General features: G+C 38.4%; 1 protein-coding gene across 1 annotated transcript; it reads right to left on the bottom strand.

Moving 5' to 3' along the window:
• Positions 1-14,845: 14,845 nt before the first annotated feature.
• On the bottom strand, positions 14,846-16,781 carry LOC113635457 (fucolectin-like). Its single transcript, XM_047816357.1, has 7 exons — positions 16,728-16,781; positions 16,488-16,536; positions 16,363-16,407; positions 15,999-16,278; positions 15,313-15,452; positions 15,137-15,222; positions 14,846-14,906 (listed from the first exon to the last, which is right to left on the bottom strand). Exons 2-7 carry the CDS (start codon positions 16,522-16,524, stop codon positions 14,892-14,894), a joined length of 603 nt encoding a protein of 200 aa, XP_047672313.1. The 5' UTR covers positions 16,525-16,536; positions 16,728-16,781; the 3' UTR covers positions 14,846-14,891.
• Positions 16,782-17,784: the final 1,003 nt, after the last annotated feature.

Genomic DNA, 17,784 nt, shown 5'->3' with positions numbered 1-17,784 from the left:
ACAAAAAAAATCTCCATTTGAACTGTTAAAATTTGTTAATTTTATTTTAAGTGGATATTGTTTTCAAACAATAAAATTAAACAAGATGAAAGTAATTAATTAATTAATTAAAGCATTATTATTATTATTTATTTATTTATTTTAAACTGCTAAAGCATAAATAATTACATGATCATTTCATTTGTTTTTATTTTAACAGTGGTAATACTGTGTAAAGTACCTTTAAATCCATTTTCAGTGATTAGGAGGTGGCATAACAAAGGGAAGTGGTGGCTCAGTGGTTAAGATATTGCACTACTAATTGGTAAACTAAGTTTGTGAAGTCCATAAACTGGTCTAGAAACCATAAACTGCTCTAAATAAGTGTGTTTGCCAGATTCCATAGATGTAAATGTATGACGTTCTTAAAGAAATGCTTTAAGAAATTAGTACTTTGCATGAATTTTGCATTAGGCTACTCAAAGCACATAGAGTGCCAAATGTTTTGAATTCTTCTGGATGTATTTTATAAAGAATAAAGCTTCTTCATGGTCAGCTGCACAATGCAAACAATAATACAGACACACATAATGATCTAAATGATCTCAGTGATAATAGTATGACAATATGAGTTGGACAAGCTCGAAAAAAATAAGGAATCTGAGGCTGCAGTTGGCATTGATTCACTAAAGCTGGACAAATATTTCCTGATCTAATGAATATAAATTTCTATTTGCCATATACAGTAGATGAAAGGGACAGAAGTTGGCATTAATCCCAACTGCTCCTGCTGATATAATGGTATGGGGAATTGTTTCTTTCAATTCAGTCATGCCAACATAGATCAGAATCTCAAAGGAATATCGGCAACACTATGCCATGAGGCATTGAGACAGTTCTAGTTGAATTATGCCACTAAGGCAGTTCTACCACACAGTAAAGTGTTTTTAATAAAGTGGCCACTCAGTGTATATACAGAGGCTAAAGTCAGGCACTTCAGGTGCATAATAAATGTATGCAAAATAGCTTTTTTAACACTCTTTGGGTGTGAACTACTTGTCTTCATTCTCAGACTACACAGCGTTCCCTTGTTATACTATCTCTTGCCTTTCTATTTATTTCTTTACGTCTCACAAAATAATGTGGGCCTTTCAGTCTACCTCCCTTTTTCCTTGCCAAACTACTCCACCCAGTCCCTCACACCAAATGCTTCCTTCACCATTATAGAGATTAATTTGTATAGATTAACTTAAACCCTGTGCTTTTTTTCCCCTCTTCATTTTCAACAGTTTTTTTCCTTAGCTATTGTATTTAAAACTGCACAGGAAATTTGTGATAAAGGGAAGAGTGTTTTGTTTTTTGCCTTTAAACAGTCATTTTCATGTTATTTTGCTACAGACAGAGGACAAAGATCACAACACAAAATTTGGCTGCATCATCATTATTGATTATCTTCTTAAAACAGCAAAAGCAAAAATGTTTCATTTATATTAACACATGTTAAGAATGATTTGGTCATTCTGAACAGTGAATTTAAAACTTCTAAAAATGTTCAATTCATTATTATATTATTATAACTTTTTAAATGGAAGAAATATAACATATGTTTCCAGTTATTTAGGTACATCACATGTGATGCAAATTGCCACGCTTAAACCAATTTAAGAATCTGTTTCCCCGTTGAAACATATTAAATATCCATCTACCTACATTTCATTCTATTTACTTTTATTCTATGTTTTTCTCATGCAGAATCTTGCATTAATAGAATTAACTAACAACCAGAAAATATAAAAGCAAATGTCTTTAATTAGCCATTAAGGTTTCAGTGGGCATAGACAGTGGTGTTGTCTTTAGCCCCTCAGCTTCAATCACGGAGGTGGAAGGTTAAGTTAGTGTAAAGGAACGAGAGATTTCTCCCGACTTGAAAGAAGATCTATTATCGCGCTTTGTCTCTAATCTTAATCCCCGCTTGGTTAGTTGTACTCCAGCCAAGTACCTGGCTTTAATTGTTTTTTCTGCTTCAACTTTTGGAGCTCGCTTGGATGATTTCTCATGACTCTTTATTTTTCTACATCTGATCCTGAGGAAATCAATGTGGGCAATGAGGAGCAAGCAGCAGTCAGATGGTCACCACATTCTCTGGTGTTTGACTAGCTCCTGGAGGTGATCACACATGCTGTTACTAAGCTTAGTTTAGACTGGTCCTATGAAAGGTTAGCGTTGTCCGCTCAGCGCTTGACGATTGCTACCGCCTTCCACCTCCATGCAGGTGACTCTCATTTACTCAGACCTCCACAATGAGGCTGTGGAATGACCCATATCCTGCCTGCTTATTCTCCTCAGCCTTTTACGGAAGGCCTACAAATCTTTTCAGGAAGGCTTGCCCTACTACCTGCCCTGCTGCCTCTGGCGCTTCGTGGAACAGTGGCATCCATGCCTTCTCCTCTTCTTTGCACAGATCTGTACCCTGGGTTAGTGCCTGCCTGTCCACAACTTTCAGACATCCAGGCAGCATGGAAACCAGGCATGTCTCATTTGGGCCTGGATACCGTAGTGCATGCTCTGAACTGAGTACTTACAAGTTCAGCATGCTCACACTCAATGGTTATTGTTTCCAAGATCAGATCTGAGGCCTGGTTTGTGATGATAGACCTCAAAGATGCTTATTTTAACATACTGTAGGCATTTTGCCAGAGAACAGGAAGTTCTTCAGGTTTGCTTTTGGCGTCGAAGCATACCTGTATTGTTCTTCCTTTTGGCTTAGCCCTTTCACCATGCACATTTACAAAGTGCATGGATGCTGCCCTGGCACCACTGCATCTCCGAGGCATATGTGTACTGAATTGCCTGGGCAACTAGCTCACTCTGGCCCAGTCAGAGGCTATGGTGTCAAGTCATCGAGATGCTGTACTTACCGTTATGAGGTCTCTAGGCCTTATGTTGAACCCAGGGAGTGTGTGCTTTCTCCTTCTCAGAGAACCACTTTACGCAGGCACCTCTGTTCTCCACTCGGGTGGTTTTCATCTCCCCAGCAATAAAAGCTATGATGCTAGGCCTCATGGTGGTAGCAGCCAACATTATCCCTTTGGGTCTGCTTCAGAGGCCATTCCAGCTCTGGCTCAGGGGTGAAAGCTTTCATCTCCTCAGACATCCCTTTATGTTCATAAGGCTTTGTCCCCTCCTTATAGGTGGAATGACCTCGGTTTCTGGTCTTGGGTCCCACTCTAGGGGTGCGTCACCATTGCAGGATTCTTTCGACGGGTGCCTCACTTTGGGCTGGAGAGCGAACGTGGACGTCCGCCCTTATCATGTCTATGGAAGGGCCCTTACATCTCATAGCTCATAAATTGCTTGGAGATGAGGGCTGTATTTCTATCATTGAAACACTTTCTCCTACACCTCAAGACAGCTGTATTGTATGCTCTGTCGTGGACGCACTTTCGCTTCTGGTGCGATGATCCAAGATGGTCCAAGATGGCACCGGTAAGGTCGGCTGCCGTAGTGACTGCTTCATCTACACTTTGTCTTTTTTTGCTCGAGCTTGTTGCGTAACTCCTCCTCCCCTTTTGTCTATTTTAAGATCCAGAATAGGGGTTTCCAAACAGTGCCTGGCACACTGGGTAGTGGAGGCCATTACTCAGGCCTATGAGGAGCACTCTAGGTACTCACTCCACTAGGGGTACCGCCTTGTTCAATGCTTTAGCCAGCGGTGTTCACTTTGAAGATATTTGTGCTGCGGCGGGTTGGTCCGCTCCGAACACCCTTTCAGGTTCTATAACCTAAACTTGGACTCCACTCCAGGGTCTCAGGTCCTGCAGGGATATTGATGTTCTGTTCCCAGTCTGCTTGTGCCTCTGGCACAGTCATTGACCATCGCGTGGCGGTGTGGGTATGGGCGTTCCCAGTGCATGAGCCCTGATGCAGTGTCGAGTTCCCTCGAATGGGAACTACAGTAAATGTTTACTACTTTACGTAAATGGAATGCCCTGAACATGTATTTTAATTTACATATAAAATAACTTAATTAATAGTTAATTTGCTTTACTGAAAATCATCATTGTACAATTTTTGGGAAAATTGTAACTAGCTGTTACAGTGCCACCTCGCGACCAAGGAAACCCTCGCTAGGTCACGCTTTCCACTTTCTGGCTCAAGGACCTTTAAAGTATGCGCTCGCCACAGTGAGCTATAATATGTATTTTTTACATAGTGCAAAAGAATATTAATAATTTTTGATAATATAAATTTTTTAAATGAATAAAGTAATTAAGGGGCATGGTGGCTTAGTGGTTAGCATGTTTGCCTCACACCTCCAGGGTTGGGGGCTCGATTCCTGCCTTGTGTGTGTGGAGTTTGCATGTTCTCCCCGTGCCTCAAGGGTTTCCTCCGGGTACTCCGGTTTCCTCCCCTGCTCCAAAGGCATGCATGGTAGGTTGATTGGAATCTCTGGAAAATTGTCCGTAGTGTGTGATTGCGTGTGTGAATGAGTGTGTGTGTGTGTGTGTCCTGCCTTGATGCCTGATGACACCTGTGATAGTCACAGGCTCCCCGTGACCAGAGAATAGTTCGGATAAGTGGTTGAAAATGAATGAATGAATAAAATAATTAAAAATTATCAATCAATCAAATCAATCAAATTTTATTTATAGAGCACCTTACAACAGCCAAAAGGAGCACAAGGTGCTTTCCAGTAAAACAACAATAAAAAACAAAATAAATAAAATCAATAAGAACACAATGAAACATAAAATAGCAGTTGAAACCGGGTCTACGCGTTAAAAGCTTGTATGAATAAATATGTCTTCAACTGCGATTTAAAAACACTCAGCACAGTGATGGATCGTAAATGTGCTGGAAGTGCGTTCCACAGCTTTGGTCCCTTGATGGCAAATGACCGGCCTCCAAAATTCTCATAATTATATTTGGGAATGACCAGAGAGGTATGTCCAGAGGAGCGGAGAGATCTGGCTGGTTGGTAGACCTTTATTAATTCTGTGAGGTAGGCTGGGGCCAGACCATTGATGGCCTTGAACACACAGAGAAGGACCTTATACTCCACCCTAAACCGCAACGGAAGCCAGTGAAGCGAGTGGAGGACAGGGGTGATGTGTGAGCGTTTGGAGGTGTTGGAGAGAAGAAGTGCTGCTGCGTTTTGTACTATTTGGAGCCGATTAAGAATTGATTGATTAAGTCCAGTGTAGAGAGCATTACAGTAGTCAATCCTTGAGCTGATGAAGGCATGTATAGCTTTTTCAAGGTCAGCTTGAGACAAGAATGATTTTACCTTGCTGAGTAGTCTTAGCTGATAAAAGCTCGCCTTTACTACTGCACTGATTGGCTTGTCGAAATGCATACTCTTGTCAAAAATAACACCCAGGTTATGCATGGTGGGAGCAAACTGAGGTGTTAGAGAACCAAAAGTAAGAGAACTGCTGGATGAATCTGGGCTAAACAGGATGTACTCAGTCTTTTCTTCATTCAGATGAAGGAAGTTCTGGGAAAGCCACTGTTTGATATCCTGAAGGCAATTATGGAGCGGGTCCAATGCAGAACGATTACTCAGAGTCACAGGAAGATAGATCTGGAGGTCGTCAGCATAGAAATGAAATTGAACATTGTGATTGGAGATGAGTTGACCAAGTGGCAGCATGTAGAGTGAGAACAGAGTAGGACCAAGAATAGATCCTTGAGACACACCAGATGATAGAGGAGCAACCGAGGAAGAATAGTCATTAAGCATTACTGAAAAGGTTCTGTTAGTGAGGTATGATGAGAACCAATTTAGCACCGCACCCTGCAGACCAACAACATGTTGGAGATGAGAGATGAGGATGGCATGATCCACGGTGTCAAATGCAGCGGTTAGGTCCAGTAATACCAAAACCACAGAGCTTTTCCAATCCAGGGCTCTAAGAATGTCATTATGGACCCTCAATAGCGCTGATTCAGTGCTATGTCTTGACCTGAAACCGGACTGAAATGTATCACCAATGCCATGCAGTTGAAGGTGAGACTGCAGCTGTGCGGAAACAAGCTTCTCCATCAACTTAGACAGAAATGACAGGTTAGATATAGGACGGAAGTTGGAGAATATGGAGGGATCAAGGTTGGGTTTCTTGAGCAGTGGTCTCACAATAGTGTGTTTGAGAGCAGCGGGAACAGTACCCACCCTAAAACAGCTGTTTATGAAGGGGACAAGGATGGGACCTATGATGTCAACCCTCTCCTTCAAAATCCTGGTAGGAACAGCATCTAGGGGGCAGTTGGTAGGCTTCAACTCGTGGACAGCTTTTTTCAGGTCCGCCAGAGTAACTGCATCGAAGTTCTCTAGCACACATTGTGCCGCACGAGTGGACATGGCAACAGTGGGGACTTGTGTAATGGTTTGCCTAACAAACAAAACCTTGTCCAAAAAATGTTGCTATTGGTTGCTAAATGTGGCTATTGTTATTGATGAGAGCAGAAAGGTACTGTCCTTTAGCTTCCTTAAGTGCACTCTGATAGGTGGCAAGACTGTCTCTAAACATCTCCAGAGACATCTGCAACCTATCCTTCTTCCATTTTCGCTCAGCCTGTCTACACCGGCGCCTGAGGGCCCGAGTTGTATCATTGAGCAGGGGGTCCAATTGGTCGACGTAACCTTGTAGGGCGCAACAGAGTCCATAATCCGGGAGCAGGTGGTATGGAAGGAGGCGAGGAAACGTTCCAGGCAAAGAGGCGATGCCAAATCAGCAGTAGAGGCGAGATCAAAAACAGAGAAAGCAGCAGCAAAGTCATCTACTGTAGATGAGATAATAATGCGACGGCGATGGGGGGCAGTAGACGTTGGTGCAGGTGGAACAGCACAAATGTCAAACCGTATGAGAGAATGGTCAGAGATGGGAAAATCCATGACCTCACAGGTTGACACAATCACCCCACGAGAGATAATAAGGTCAAGAGTGTGACCTAACCTATGGATGGGACAGGGACTGAGCCAGATCTAATGAGTCTAAAAGTGCCTTAAATTCATTAGCAGGTTTATCAGAGGGGCAGCAAACATGAATGTTAAAGTCACCACAGATTAGAATGTTGTCAAACTTTGCTAGAAACTCTGTCAGAAACTCTGAGAACTCAATTAAAAAATATTTATTTAATTTGGGCGGCCGGTAGATTACTGCACATAAGATCGGACAGGGTAGTGTAAGCACAAATACTTGTGACTCGAAACTGGAATACCCTCTAGTGGACAACTGGCGGCACTTCAGGGACTGTCTATGTAAGGTGGCTATCCCCCCGCCCCTACCCGTTTGCCGCGGCGTGTTTAGGTAAAGGTAACCAGAGGGGAGGATTTCCGAAAAGGCACTGACGTCACCTGGGGGAAGCCAAGTTTCTGTGAGGAAAAACAGATCCAGATTGTGGGAGGAAATGACATCATTGAGGACAAATGTTTTGTTATTGAGCGATCTGGTGTTACAAAGTGCCATGCGGAACGTGGACAAGTTGACAGGTGACGATGTCACACGAGGAATTGGATGGAGATTTCCTTGGACACAACCCCGAGTGGATGTTTCAGCACGGCAGAGACGCGGAAACGTAACGCCAGCGTTGGAGCCAACCAGCCAAAGCCATCGATAGCATTCCCGCGATCTTCTAGCATTGTCACATCCTGGTTGATCTTGACTTCTCGGAGACGAAGAATCCAGGTGAGTCCTCAGCCTGACATGTAACCCGCCTCTCCGACCGCATCTTCTGCGGCGCATCTTGCCTGGTTGCAGACAGACAGGGCGTCTCAGGAAAGGAGGAATAAATGTCAAAAGTGGCGGTGGTGGTTTAAAGGACTGGGTATTTAAGAGGTGATTCATTGTACAACGCAGTTCCATCAGCAAGGTGCGATCATACACAATTAACGATGAGACAGTAGCAAAATCAAACATGAAAAAACAGAGGAGCAAGTGGCAGGCCAAACATAGCGGCGCCATCTTGGAATCCTCTTGAGAGAAATTAGCCAACTTATAAGTTATCTCTAACCAATAAATTTGCCTCATCAGCTCTCTAGAGGTTCCATTTGCTAGAGGACTTCTTGTTCTTGTTCTTTTTCTTCTTAGTTAAGACATGCTTCCACTTTCTGTATGTCAGAATGACAAAAGTCTTGACTGCCATGTAAAATAAATAAATCAGTGAATGAATGAATATGTAAATGACTGCAAATAATACTTAATAATAAAATAAAATAAAATAATAAACACTGCTTAAAGTCTGATAACCACTTTGGTATTAAATAATTATAGGTTCACGTTGACCGCATCCTAATGTCCAATAAACATCCTAGGTTCTATTTATAATGATATATAATGAAATTTATAAAATATATTTCCTGTACTAGTCAAATGCTTTTAACCTTCCCATATCCCGAAATATTTACAATCGAAATTGCCCAATACTGTATGTCAACACGACAGTCAGGTCCACCTGTTCAACATTTCCCCTCTAGAGTGTATAAACAATGAGACACTGTTAAACCAGGTTGGGTTTATCCCTAAAACAGAAAGTGAAATGTGTGCATGCTATTTTGTAAAATAGCCTAATACTCAATTCTTTAAAACATGATTTTGATATGGGGTATTTGATAATAATAATAATAATAATAATAAGAAGAAGAAGAAGAAGAAGAAGAAGAAGAAGAAGAAGAAGAAGAAGAAGAATCGTCATTCTTGATATAGTGTAAGGCCAATACCTTTGCATTTCATGTGTTTCAGTGGTGACATCTGCTGTTCAGAAGACTCTTATAAAATTCAAGGGAACACAGTAACATTTTTTATCTTCAGTATGTTCCTGGAAATGTATCCTGACTTAAATGTCTAGTTATGTTAGTATTTGTATAGAGATAGTTCCTCATATTCAGTGTTGAGTGATGCAGGTATTCACGTTTCTATGATATAAAAGCTGCATGTCAGTTGTATTTGTTTCCATAATAAGAATTCAATCACAGTGGAAATACATGACAAAGAAAACATAATCATCCACAGATGATTTGAGAGTGCATGGTTATTCTGTGAGTCAATTATTTTTATTTTATTTATTTTTTTTAAATATTTTTATTTATAATTAAAAATTCCAGAGTGAAACATTATCCTGAGTACGCACAAAAAATCTCCAAAATAACAGAAAACGCACAGAGTTTAGATTTTTGAATAAAAAGGAACATAATGTTGAAACAACAGATGGAATATTGTCAGTGTTGGATTTTAGAAACAATCAGTCGTCATATTTGTATATAAATTAGTGATTTGAGCACTGACAATAGCAAAGATTTCTGAATATCATATATGCTAAAAACATAAAATGTTTATTTAAATGAAAGGAAAAAAGCTTAAATTAACAAAAAAATAATAAAATAAAATCACATTAATTTATTTTAATTTTTTAATAATTTGAATCATCACTGTAATTGGCAAGTGGTTAAAGGAAAGAACAAAGTAAAACCTCATTCCTACATGAACTCAGTTTCACATGTTCTAAATACATTCTAATTAAAAAATAGTGATGATTTGTTCTTAAAATTTCTAATATAAGCATTTTAAATATAAGCCTTTTTTAAATAACTAAAGTAATTAAAAAATTTACCAATTCATAATTAAGTACCTCTAACCAATAAATATGCATCATCAACTCAACACCCTTCTGCCACTTCTACATAGTTAATGCTTCTACTTTCTGTATGTCAGAATGACAAAAGTCTTGACTGTCAGGTAAATAAATAAATCAGTGCATGAATAAATATATAACAGTCAAACTGATGTTCAGGGAAAATCCAAAGCAATGTCAAAAGAGATTTTAGTGTACAAATTATATCATAGTGCTTTTGCATTTTTTTAATCTGAAAATAGTATTTTCTATAATAGCAAGTATTCACATGGACATCATCGCAAAACATAAGTATGTTCAGGTATGGTGCATTAATTGTTTTATGCATCTTGACAAGAACTGGCCACTGGGGGTGGTATATGCAAGGAGTACCTGTTCCCTGGACCTAAAATACTGCTGATTGGATGCTGGCAGATTTGACCTGTTTAAATATTCACATGGACATGTGTGGCAAAAAAACAATCTATAAATTTGTAATTAATAACTCTATTAACAGCCTAGTTAGTATTGTAGCAGATACAATTGTAGTTTTAAAACATTACAGGAAGATTATGTTGGATAATAATTGGTTAGCTTCTTATTTTGGTTACTTACATATTTAATGTTTTCTGTTAGCTGTGTATGTGCAGAATGTTGAACATTTCTATGTTATGGATAGTATTATTATTGTAACTGTTAGGGTTTTCTCTTCTTCTTCCTTTTTTTCTTCTTCTTCTTCCTTTTCTTTTTCTTCCTCTTCTTCTTCTTTATTAAAACAGATTGTGCAAAAAAAGTGTAAGTAGAACAGATATAAAACTAGGTGTTATTAACTAGCCCTAATGGTGGTTCTATACTTCAAGGTCCATTTCATATGAATTGAAGTTGGTTTCCCATTGGTACTATTCATGTTTACAAAGTTCAGAGTTAAGTAACTACTGTAGCAGGAGTTTTTAGCAGCATTACAGAGCTAGGATTTAGCTATCATCACAAAGCATAAGTATGTTCATTTACAGAACATTGATTGTTTTTTGTATCTTAAGAATAACTGCCCACTGGGGTGGTATATGCAAGAAGTGCCTTGTCCCTGCAAATGTTATAATAATAATAATAATAATAATAATAATAATAATAATAATAATAATAATAATAATAATGTAGACCTTATTATTATTATTAGAGGTAGAAGTAGAAGAAGTAGTAGTAGTACGAGTAGTAGAAGGGAGAGTGATAGTGAGAGTAGTGCACATTTAATCTAAAAGTTCTCTTTTCCAGTTCTGGTTCTTTTGTCCACTGGACCTGAATTACTGCTTGCTGGATGTTGGCAGATTTGACCTGACAGAGAAAAATAACTCCTAGGTAATACTTAATGTACTGTAAATATCATAATACATTTTTTATATACATTCACTCATTTCAGTTCCACCAATGAAAGATATTATTTGGGTGGTAAACAATTCTTAACGAGGCAGTGAGAGTAATATGGCATTGCATTCGTTTGTGTTTATTTGGTGCAGTAGTAGCAATGGGTTGAGTCACTGTTATAATAGTGTAGAAATAGTGCGGTTAACAATTCAATTCAATTCAATTCAAGTTTATTTGTATAGCGCTTTTTACAATAGACATTGTCTCAAAGCAGCTTTACAGAACATAAACATAGAGCAGAAGGTAAACATAATTAATGATAAAGGAATTAACGAATAATAAAAGAAATAAGAATTAACAGAATAAAAATTCTAGATTATTATTAGATGTATGTAGTTCACAGTGTGTATGTATTTATTCCCCTATGAGCAAGTCTGAGGTGACTCAGGCAGCAGTGGCAAGGAAAAACTCCCTTAAATTGGTAAAGGAAGAAACCTTGAGAGGAACCGGACTCAAGGGGGAACCCATCCTCATATGGGTGACACTGGGGGTGTGATTGTAATATACAGTCAGTTAAATGTTGTATTGGTGTAAGGTTCAAGGACTTCTGATCTCCTGAGTACCACAGAGTCTAACTGGAGATGTCTCAGGATTCTTAGAGTCGGCCTCGTCTCAGTGGACGTCCAAAGGCTTCGTCCCACAGAGGACGTTGGGAGCTGGTACAGTGTCTGGATGCCTCGGGATAGGTACAAAGAGAGAAGCAGTGGAAAGGAATTAACATATCTGCTGTTCATAAAAATGTGCAGGTCTGATGTACTGGTACATGATATTATAGGATGTATTATGTGTACGCCTGACTAAAGAGATGAGTTTTTAATCTACATTTAAACTGAGAAAGTGTGTCTGCGCCCCGAACACTATCAGGAAGACTATTCCAAAGTTTGGGAGCTAAATAAGAAAACACTCTACCACCTTTAGTAGACTTAGATATTCTGGGAACTACCAAAAGTCCTGAGTTTTGTGATCTCAGAGAGTGTGAAGGATTGTAACGTGTTAGAAGACTAGTTAGATACATAGGAGCTAAACCATTAAGAGCCTTGTACGTAAGTAGCAGCAGTTTGTAGTCAATTCTATACTTAACAGGTAGATAGTGTAGAGATGATAAAATTGGGGTTATATGGTCATACTTTCTTGTCCTAGTGAGAACTCTGGCAGCTGCATTTTGGACTAACTGTAACCTATTTATTAAAGATGCAGGACAACCATCTAGTAATGCATTACAATAGTCCAGTCTAGAGGTCATGAACGCATGAACTAGCTTCTCAGCATCAGATACAGACAGGGTGTTTCTCAGCTTGGCAATGTTTCTAAGGTGGAAGAAGGCTGTTTTGGTAGTATGAGCGATATGATTTTTAAAAGACAAGTTACTGTCTAATATAACACCGAGGTCTTTCACTGTCGAGCTACTTGTAACAGTACATCCCTCTAAATGGGAGTTAAGTTGTGAGAGTTTATGTGCACTGGTTTTTGGACCTATGAGTAGTATTTCTGTCTTATCGGATTTTAACAATAGAAAGTTTCAGCTCATCCAGTCTTTTATCTCTCTAAGGCACTGAGTTAATTTGGACACTGTGGGTATTTCATCTGGTTTTGATGAGATATATAACTGTGTGTCATCAGCATAACAATGGAAACTAATCCCATGTCTTCTAATAATGTTCCCTAATGGAAGCATGTATATAGAGAAAAGCAGAGGTCCTAGAACTGATCCTTGAGGGACCCCATGATTAACTGGTAGTAAACTGGAGGATTCACCATTTAATTCTACAAAATGGTATCGGTCAGACAGGTAGGATCTAAACCAGCTTAAAGCCTGACCATGAATACCTGTGTAATATTGTAAGCGATCTAGAAGAATGTTGTGATCTATAGTGTCGAATGCAGCACTAAGGTCAAGTAGAACTAATAGTGACATACAGTCTTGGTCCGAAGCTAAGAACAAGTCGTTTGTAACTTTAACAAGTGCAGTTTCTGTGCTATGATGGGGCCTGAAACCTGACTGAAACTCTTCAAGGATGTTGCTCTCCTGTAAGAAGGAGCTCAGTTGAACAGACACAACCTTTTCAAGTATTTTAGACATAAACGGATGGTGTGAGATAGGTCTGTAATTTGATAGTTCATTAGGGTCTAAGTTAGGTTTTTTGATGAGTGGCCTAATAACTGCCAACTTAAAAGACTTCGGGACGTAACCTAAAGATAACGAGGAGTTAATGATATTAAGAAGAGGCTCATCAGCTTTATGTAACACTTCTTTCAGTAGTTTAGTTGGGATGGGGTCTAGTGAACATGTTGTTGATTTAGCTGTAGTAATACGTTTATCTAACTCTTCCTGTCCTGTACTTGTAAAGCTGTGTAAAGCCTTAGGTGAGATTGTGTCACTGGTTGCTCTCATATGTTGAGCGTCACCTATTTTATTCCTGATACTTTCGATTTTATCAGTGAAGAATCTCATAAAGTCCTCACTACTGAAATGTGATGGAATAGTGTGTTCAGATTTCTGATTTTTTGTTAAACTAGCCACTGTGCTAAATAAAAACCTGGGATTGTTCTGGTTATTTTCTATGAGTTTGCTCAGGTGCTCAGCCCTAGCAGCTTTTAGAGCCTGTCTGTAGCTGGACATACTGTCCTTATACGCAATTCTAAACACCTCTAATTTAGTTTTTCTCCATTTCCGTTCGAGGTTACGGGTCTCCCTCTTGAGGGTGTGAGTATGACTATTATACCATGGTGCAAGTGTTTTATCTCTAACCTTCTGTAATCTGACTGGGGCAACAGTGTCTAATGTGTTAGTGAATATAGCGTCTATGCTGTTAGTCATTGCATCTAGGTCGTTTGAGTTTGAGGGTACAGTAAGAAGTCCAGACAGATCAGGCAGGTTATTTGTGAATATGTCTTTGGTGGTCGGAATAATGGTTCTACCGAGTCGATAACGTGGTGAGACACAGTTAGTCTGTTCTATAGGTAGTGTGTACATTATGAGGTAATGGTCTGTGATGTCATCACTTTGAGGTATGATATCTATATCAGTGACTTCTATTCTGTGTGTGGTTACGTCGATGAGTTGCACTAGTGATGTTTTGTTTGAGCCCAAGTGAGTTTAGTAAGTCCATAAATGTGAGTCCTAAAGCGTTGTTTGTGTCGTCAACATGAATGTTAAAGTCTCCTACAATTAATGCTTTGTCAAAGTTAACCAATAGGTCTGAGAGAAAATCTGTGAATTCTCTAAGAAAAACTGTGTAGGGCCCTGGGGGTCTGTACACGGTCGCTAGAGCAAGAGACATCAGGGATTTCTTAGTGTGCATGTGCGATAGTGTAACATTAAGGACGAGCACTTCAAAAGAACTAAATCTATGCTGTGTTCTCTGGGTAACAGTGAGGTAATCACTAAGGATAGTGGCGACACCACCTCCACGACCAGTCAGACGAGGCTCGTGCTTATAGATATATCCTGATGGTGTAGACTCGTTTAGACTGATGTATTCATTTGGTTTAATCCACGTTTCGGTGAGGCAGAGTGCAGTAAGGCTATTATCTAAGATCATTTCATTTACAATAAGTGCTTTGGGTGCAAGAGATCTAATGTTCAGAAGTCCAAACCTTAAGAACTGTTTTTGTTTGTTTCTTTGGCATTTTCTGGTCTAATTACAGTAAGATTATTTCGAGAACTTCTCATGTATTTACTTTTGGATCTCACTGCTCGGGGAACAGACACAGTTTCTATAGGGTGAGCTATGTGTGCATTTTCTGTGTCAATGTGCTGAGGTGAAGGATGGCTATTGAGATTTAAATTTAAAGAGTAGTTTACCAGTCAGAACGTGTTCAGCGCCCTGGAGATGTGGTCCGAGAGGATCTCCGCTCCAACTCTGCTGGGGTGCAGGCTGTCAGCACGGAATAGCCTAGGACACTCCCAGAAAACATTCCAATTATCGATAAAGAGTAGTTTCTGAGCCTGACACCATGACTGTAACCATTCATTTAAAGTGAGTGACTTTCTACTAATAGAGGAGGAGCAGAAAGTTGTGTAGCACAACCGAGGGGAAATAATCAGTCTGGACAATGAGTATAGCTACAAGGTATGTTTACCTAATAAACTGACAACTGAATGTACATTCTCTCAAACACACACCTTTTGAAGAATTTTGTCCCTCATGGTAGGGTTGCTGAGATCCTCAATGCTGTTAAACTTTATTCTCAGAAATGCCCTTTTAATAACTGAAAAAAAGTCAACAATGTTGATATTTAGGAACAGTATTAAAATATGTTTTAACTTTAAATTTAATTTATTGAACAAAGAAGTGGAACCTGGAGCCCCGTAGACTTCCACTTCACAAAGCGTGAGGCACTCAACAATATTGGGAAGGATCACAGTCACGTAACGACCCTGCATATTACATGTGTAGTTTATAGAGGCACCATCAGGCATGCTAGGGATAACAACACATCTACAAAGTGAGAAAAATAGAGAGAGGGAGAGAGAGAGAGAGAGAGAGTGAGAGAGAGAGAGAGAGAGAGAGAGAGAGAGAGAGAGAGAGAGAGAGAGAGAGAGAGAGAGAGTCACCAATGTCACCAATCGGCACTTGATTATGAAAATAACAGTTGCTGTGCAAACACATTTTTTATTTTACTAAAGAATGGCATGTTATACTTTAGATAATTTTGTGGAAAGTCTGTAAAACAAGTTAGTTATCTTTTAAATAATATCTATAATAAAACTGTATACGAAGACAAATATCAGTGACAATTCTACATTACCTGATGAGCAATTTAGTGGAATGTTTTAATGTCTTATTAAAGATTTAAATGCATACAAAGAATTGCTACCAAATTACAAAGACTCATAGGGAGCTTTAGGTGATGTTAAGAGCTTCATGATTAAACTCTCTAAACATACTTTATTACCATTACATGCAACTTATACTATTATTACTAATACATATTTATGTTGACATACTATTAAGAAATTATAAATGTATTTTTATACATTTCACCTTGGGTTATTGTTGCCATTGTTGATTAAGGAATTGCCAATGTGGATCTCAGCACCATTCATCCGAATTCCACAGCAGTCGCCTCTGTTAGTGATGGTTACATTGCTAATGTAATACACCACCAACAAATCCACACTCCACCACGGGCTATTTTTAGGATTTGTGTGTGAACATGAGGAGGCGCTCAAGTCAGATGCTCTGTTGCCATCAATAGCAAAGGAAGCATAGTTATAGTCGAATAAAGAAGACTGAGTTGCAATTCCTTTTAAGGCCACATTGACTGGAGGGGAAAAGAGAACATATTATATATGTATAAACACACTATTGTATTTGTGTATACATATGTATTCTTTGATATAATTACCTTGCTGATAGGTCAGTATCCATTGCAATGACAAAATGCATATCCCTGTACAGAAATATGTAATCTAAAATTACACATTTCATTATGTGCATTCAAATGTTAACAACTGATTTTTTTTTAAATACCTAAGTAAAGATGCATGGGCCTCTGCGAATTCTCCATTTTCTGCTCAAACTAAAACAAATAAACTTAAGAAAATTTGTAACTGCACTCAAGAAAAGGAAATAGCCAATTGAGGAAGCGATGTATAGCATTTAATAGTTAAGAATATATATACGAGTATATACTATTATATGACACACATCACTTAGCAAATATATAATGTATAAATCCTAATAAATGCACAGTTTAGAGAAGGTTCTTACCTTGCTTGCCAGGTCCGAAAGTTTTCTCTTTGACCCTTTCCAGCTCTGAGTTGTCCATTTGGTGATTCAGTAAATGATTATGTAGATTTTTTAAAGGCAATGGAACTTTGTATTTTACACATGCAAATAAGTGACCTAAGACATCTTGTGTCTATAACACCTTTATAAAGAATTACTCTATATAGTACAGGTTTTAATCAGCATGACAACTTATTCATGTATCAATTTGTTTTGTTGCAACTCCAAGCAAAAAAAGGTACATCAGCCAGTTTTCATTTAGGTCATCTGATGGTCAAGAGCTTTTCCAGCATCAGAAAGGAAAAAATATTAATAACATCTCTATTTGAACTGTTAAAATTTGTTACTTTTATTTTAAGTGGAAATTGTCTTTAAATAATAATATTAAAAAAGATTTAATTAATTAATTAATTAAAGCATTATTATTATTATTATTATTATTATTATTATTATTATTATTATTATTATTATTATTATTTATTTTAAACTGCTAAAGCATAAGTAATTACATTATCATTTAAATGGTTTTTATTTTATCAGTTGTAATATTGTGTAAAATACCTTCAATCCATTTTCAGCGATTATGACGTGGCATAACAAAAGGAAGTAGTGGCACAGTGGTTAATGTTGCACTACTTATTGGAAGTTTGTGAAGTCTTACCCAGAACCGCCAAGCTGCCTCCTAAAGAGACAAACCTTAAACTGCTCTAAATAAAGGCGTTTGCAAGATTCTATAGATGTAAATGTGTGACTTTCTTAAATAAATGCTAAATAGTTCTTTGCATGAATTTTGCATTACTCAAAGCACCTAGAGTGTCAAATGTTTTGAATTCTTCTGGGTTATTCTTGGTCAGCTGCACAATGCATACAAAAAGACACAGATAATACCTTCAGTTAGTCATATCACATCACATTTAAAAATGTGATCTCAATGATAGTGGTATGGTTTTAGGGCAGACCGTCTACTTTGATAATTTTTTAAGGCTGATCTAGAAATTTTCATGTACAGGAGTCACCGCAGTTTACACAGAATGGTGGA

Source organism: Tachysurus fulvidraco, chromosome 7 (assembly GCF_022655615.1).
Source record: "Tachysurus fulvidraco isolate hzauxx_2018 chromosome 7, HZAU_PFXX_2.0, whole genome shotgun sequence".
NCBI classification, from domain to species: domain Eukaryota; kingdom Metazoa; phylum Chordata; class Actinopteri; order Siluriformes; family Bagridae; genus Tachysurus; species Tachysurus fulvidraco.
This window is presented reverse-complemented; position numbering and strand designations above follow the sequence as displayed.

Bases quoted from the DNA above. Each gene is read 5' to 3' on its own strand.
- LOC113635457 (XM_047816357.1), bottom strand. From the start codon at position 16,524: ATGGAGAATTCGCAGAGGCCCATGCATCTTTACTTAG. The intron at 16,408-16,487 runs GTATTTAAAAAA...ATTTCTGTACAG, and splicing joins GCCCATGCATCTTTACTTAG to GGATATGCATTTTGTCATTG. The intron at 15,223-15,312 runs GTTCCACTTCTT...ACTTTTTTTCAG, and splicing joins GGAAGTCTACGGGGCTCCAG to TTATTAAAAGGGCATTTCTG.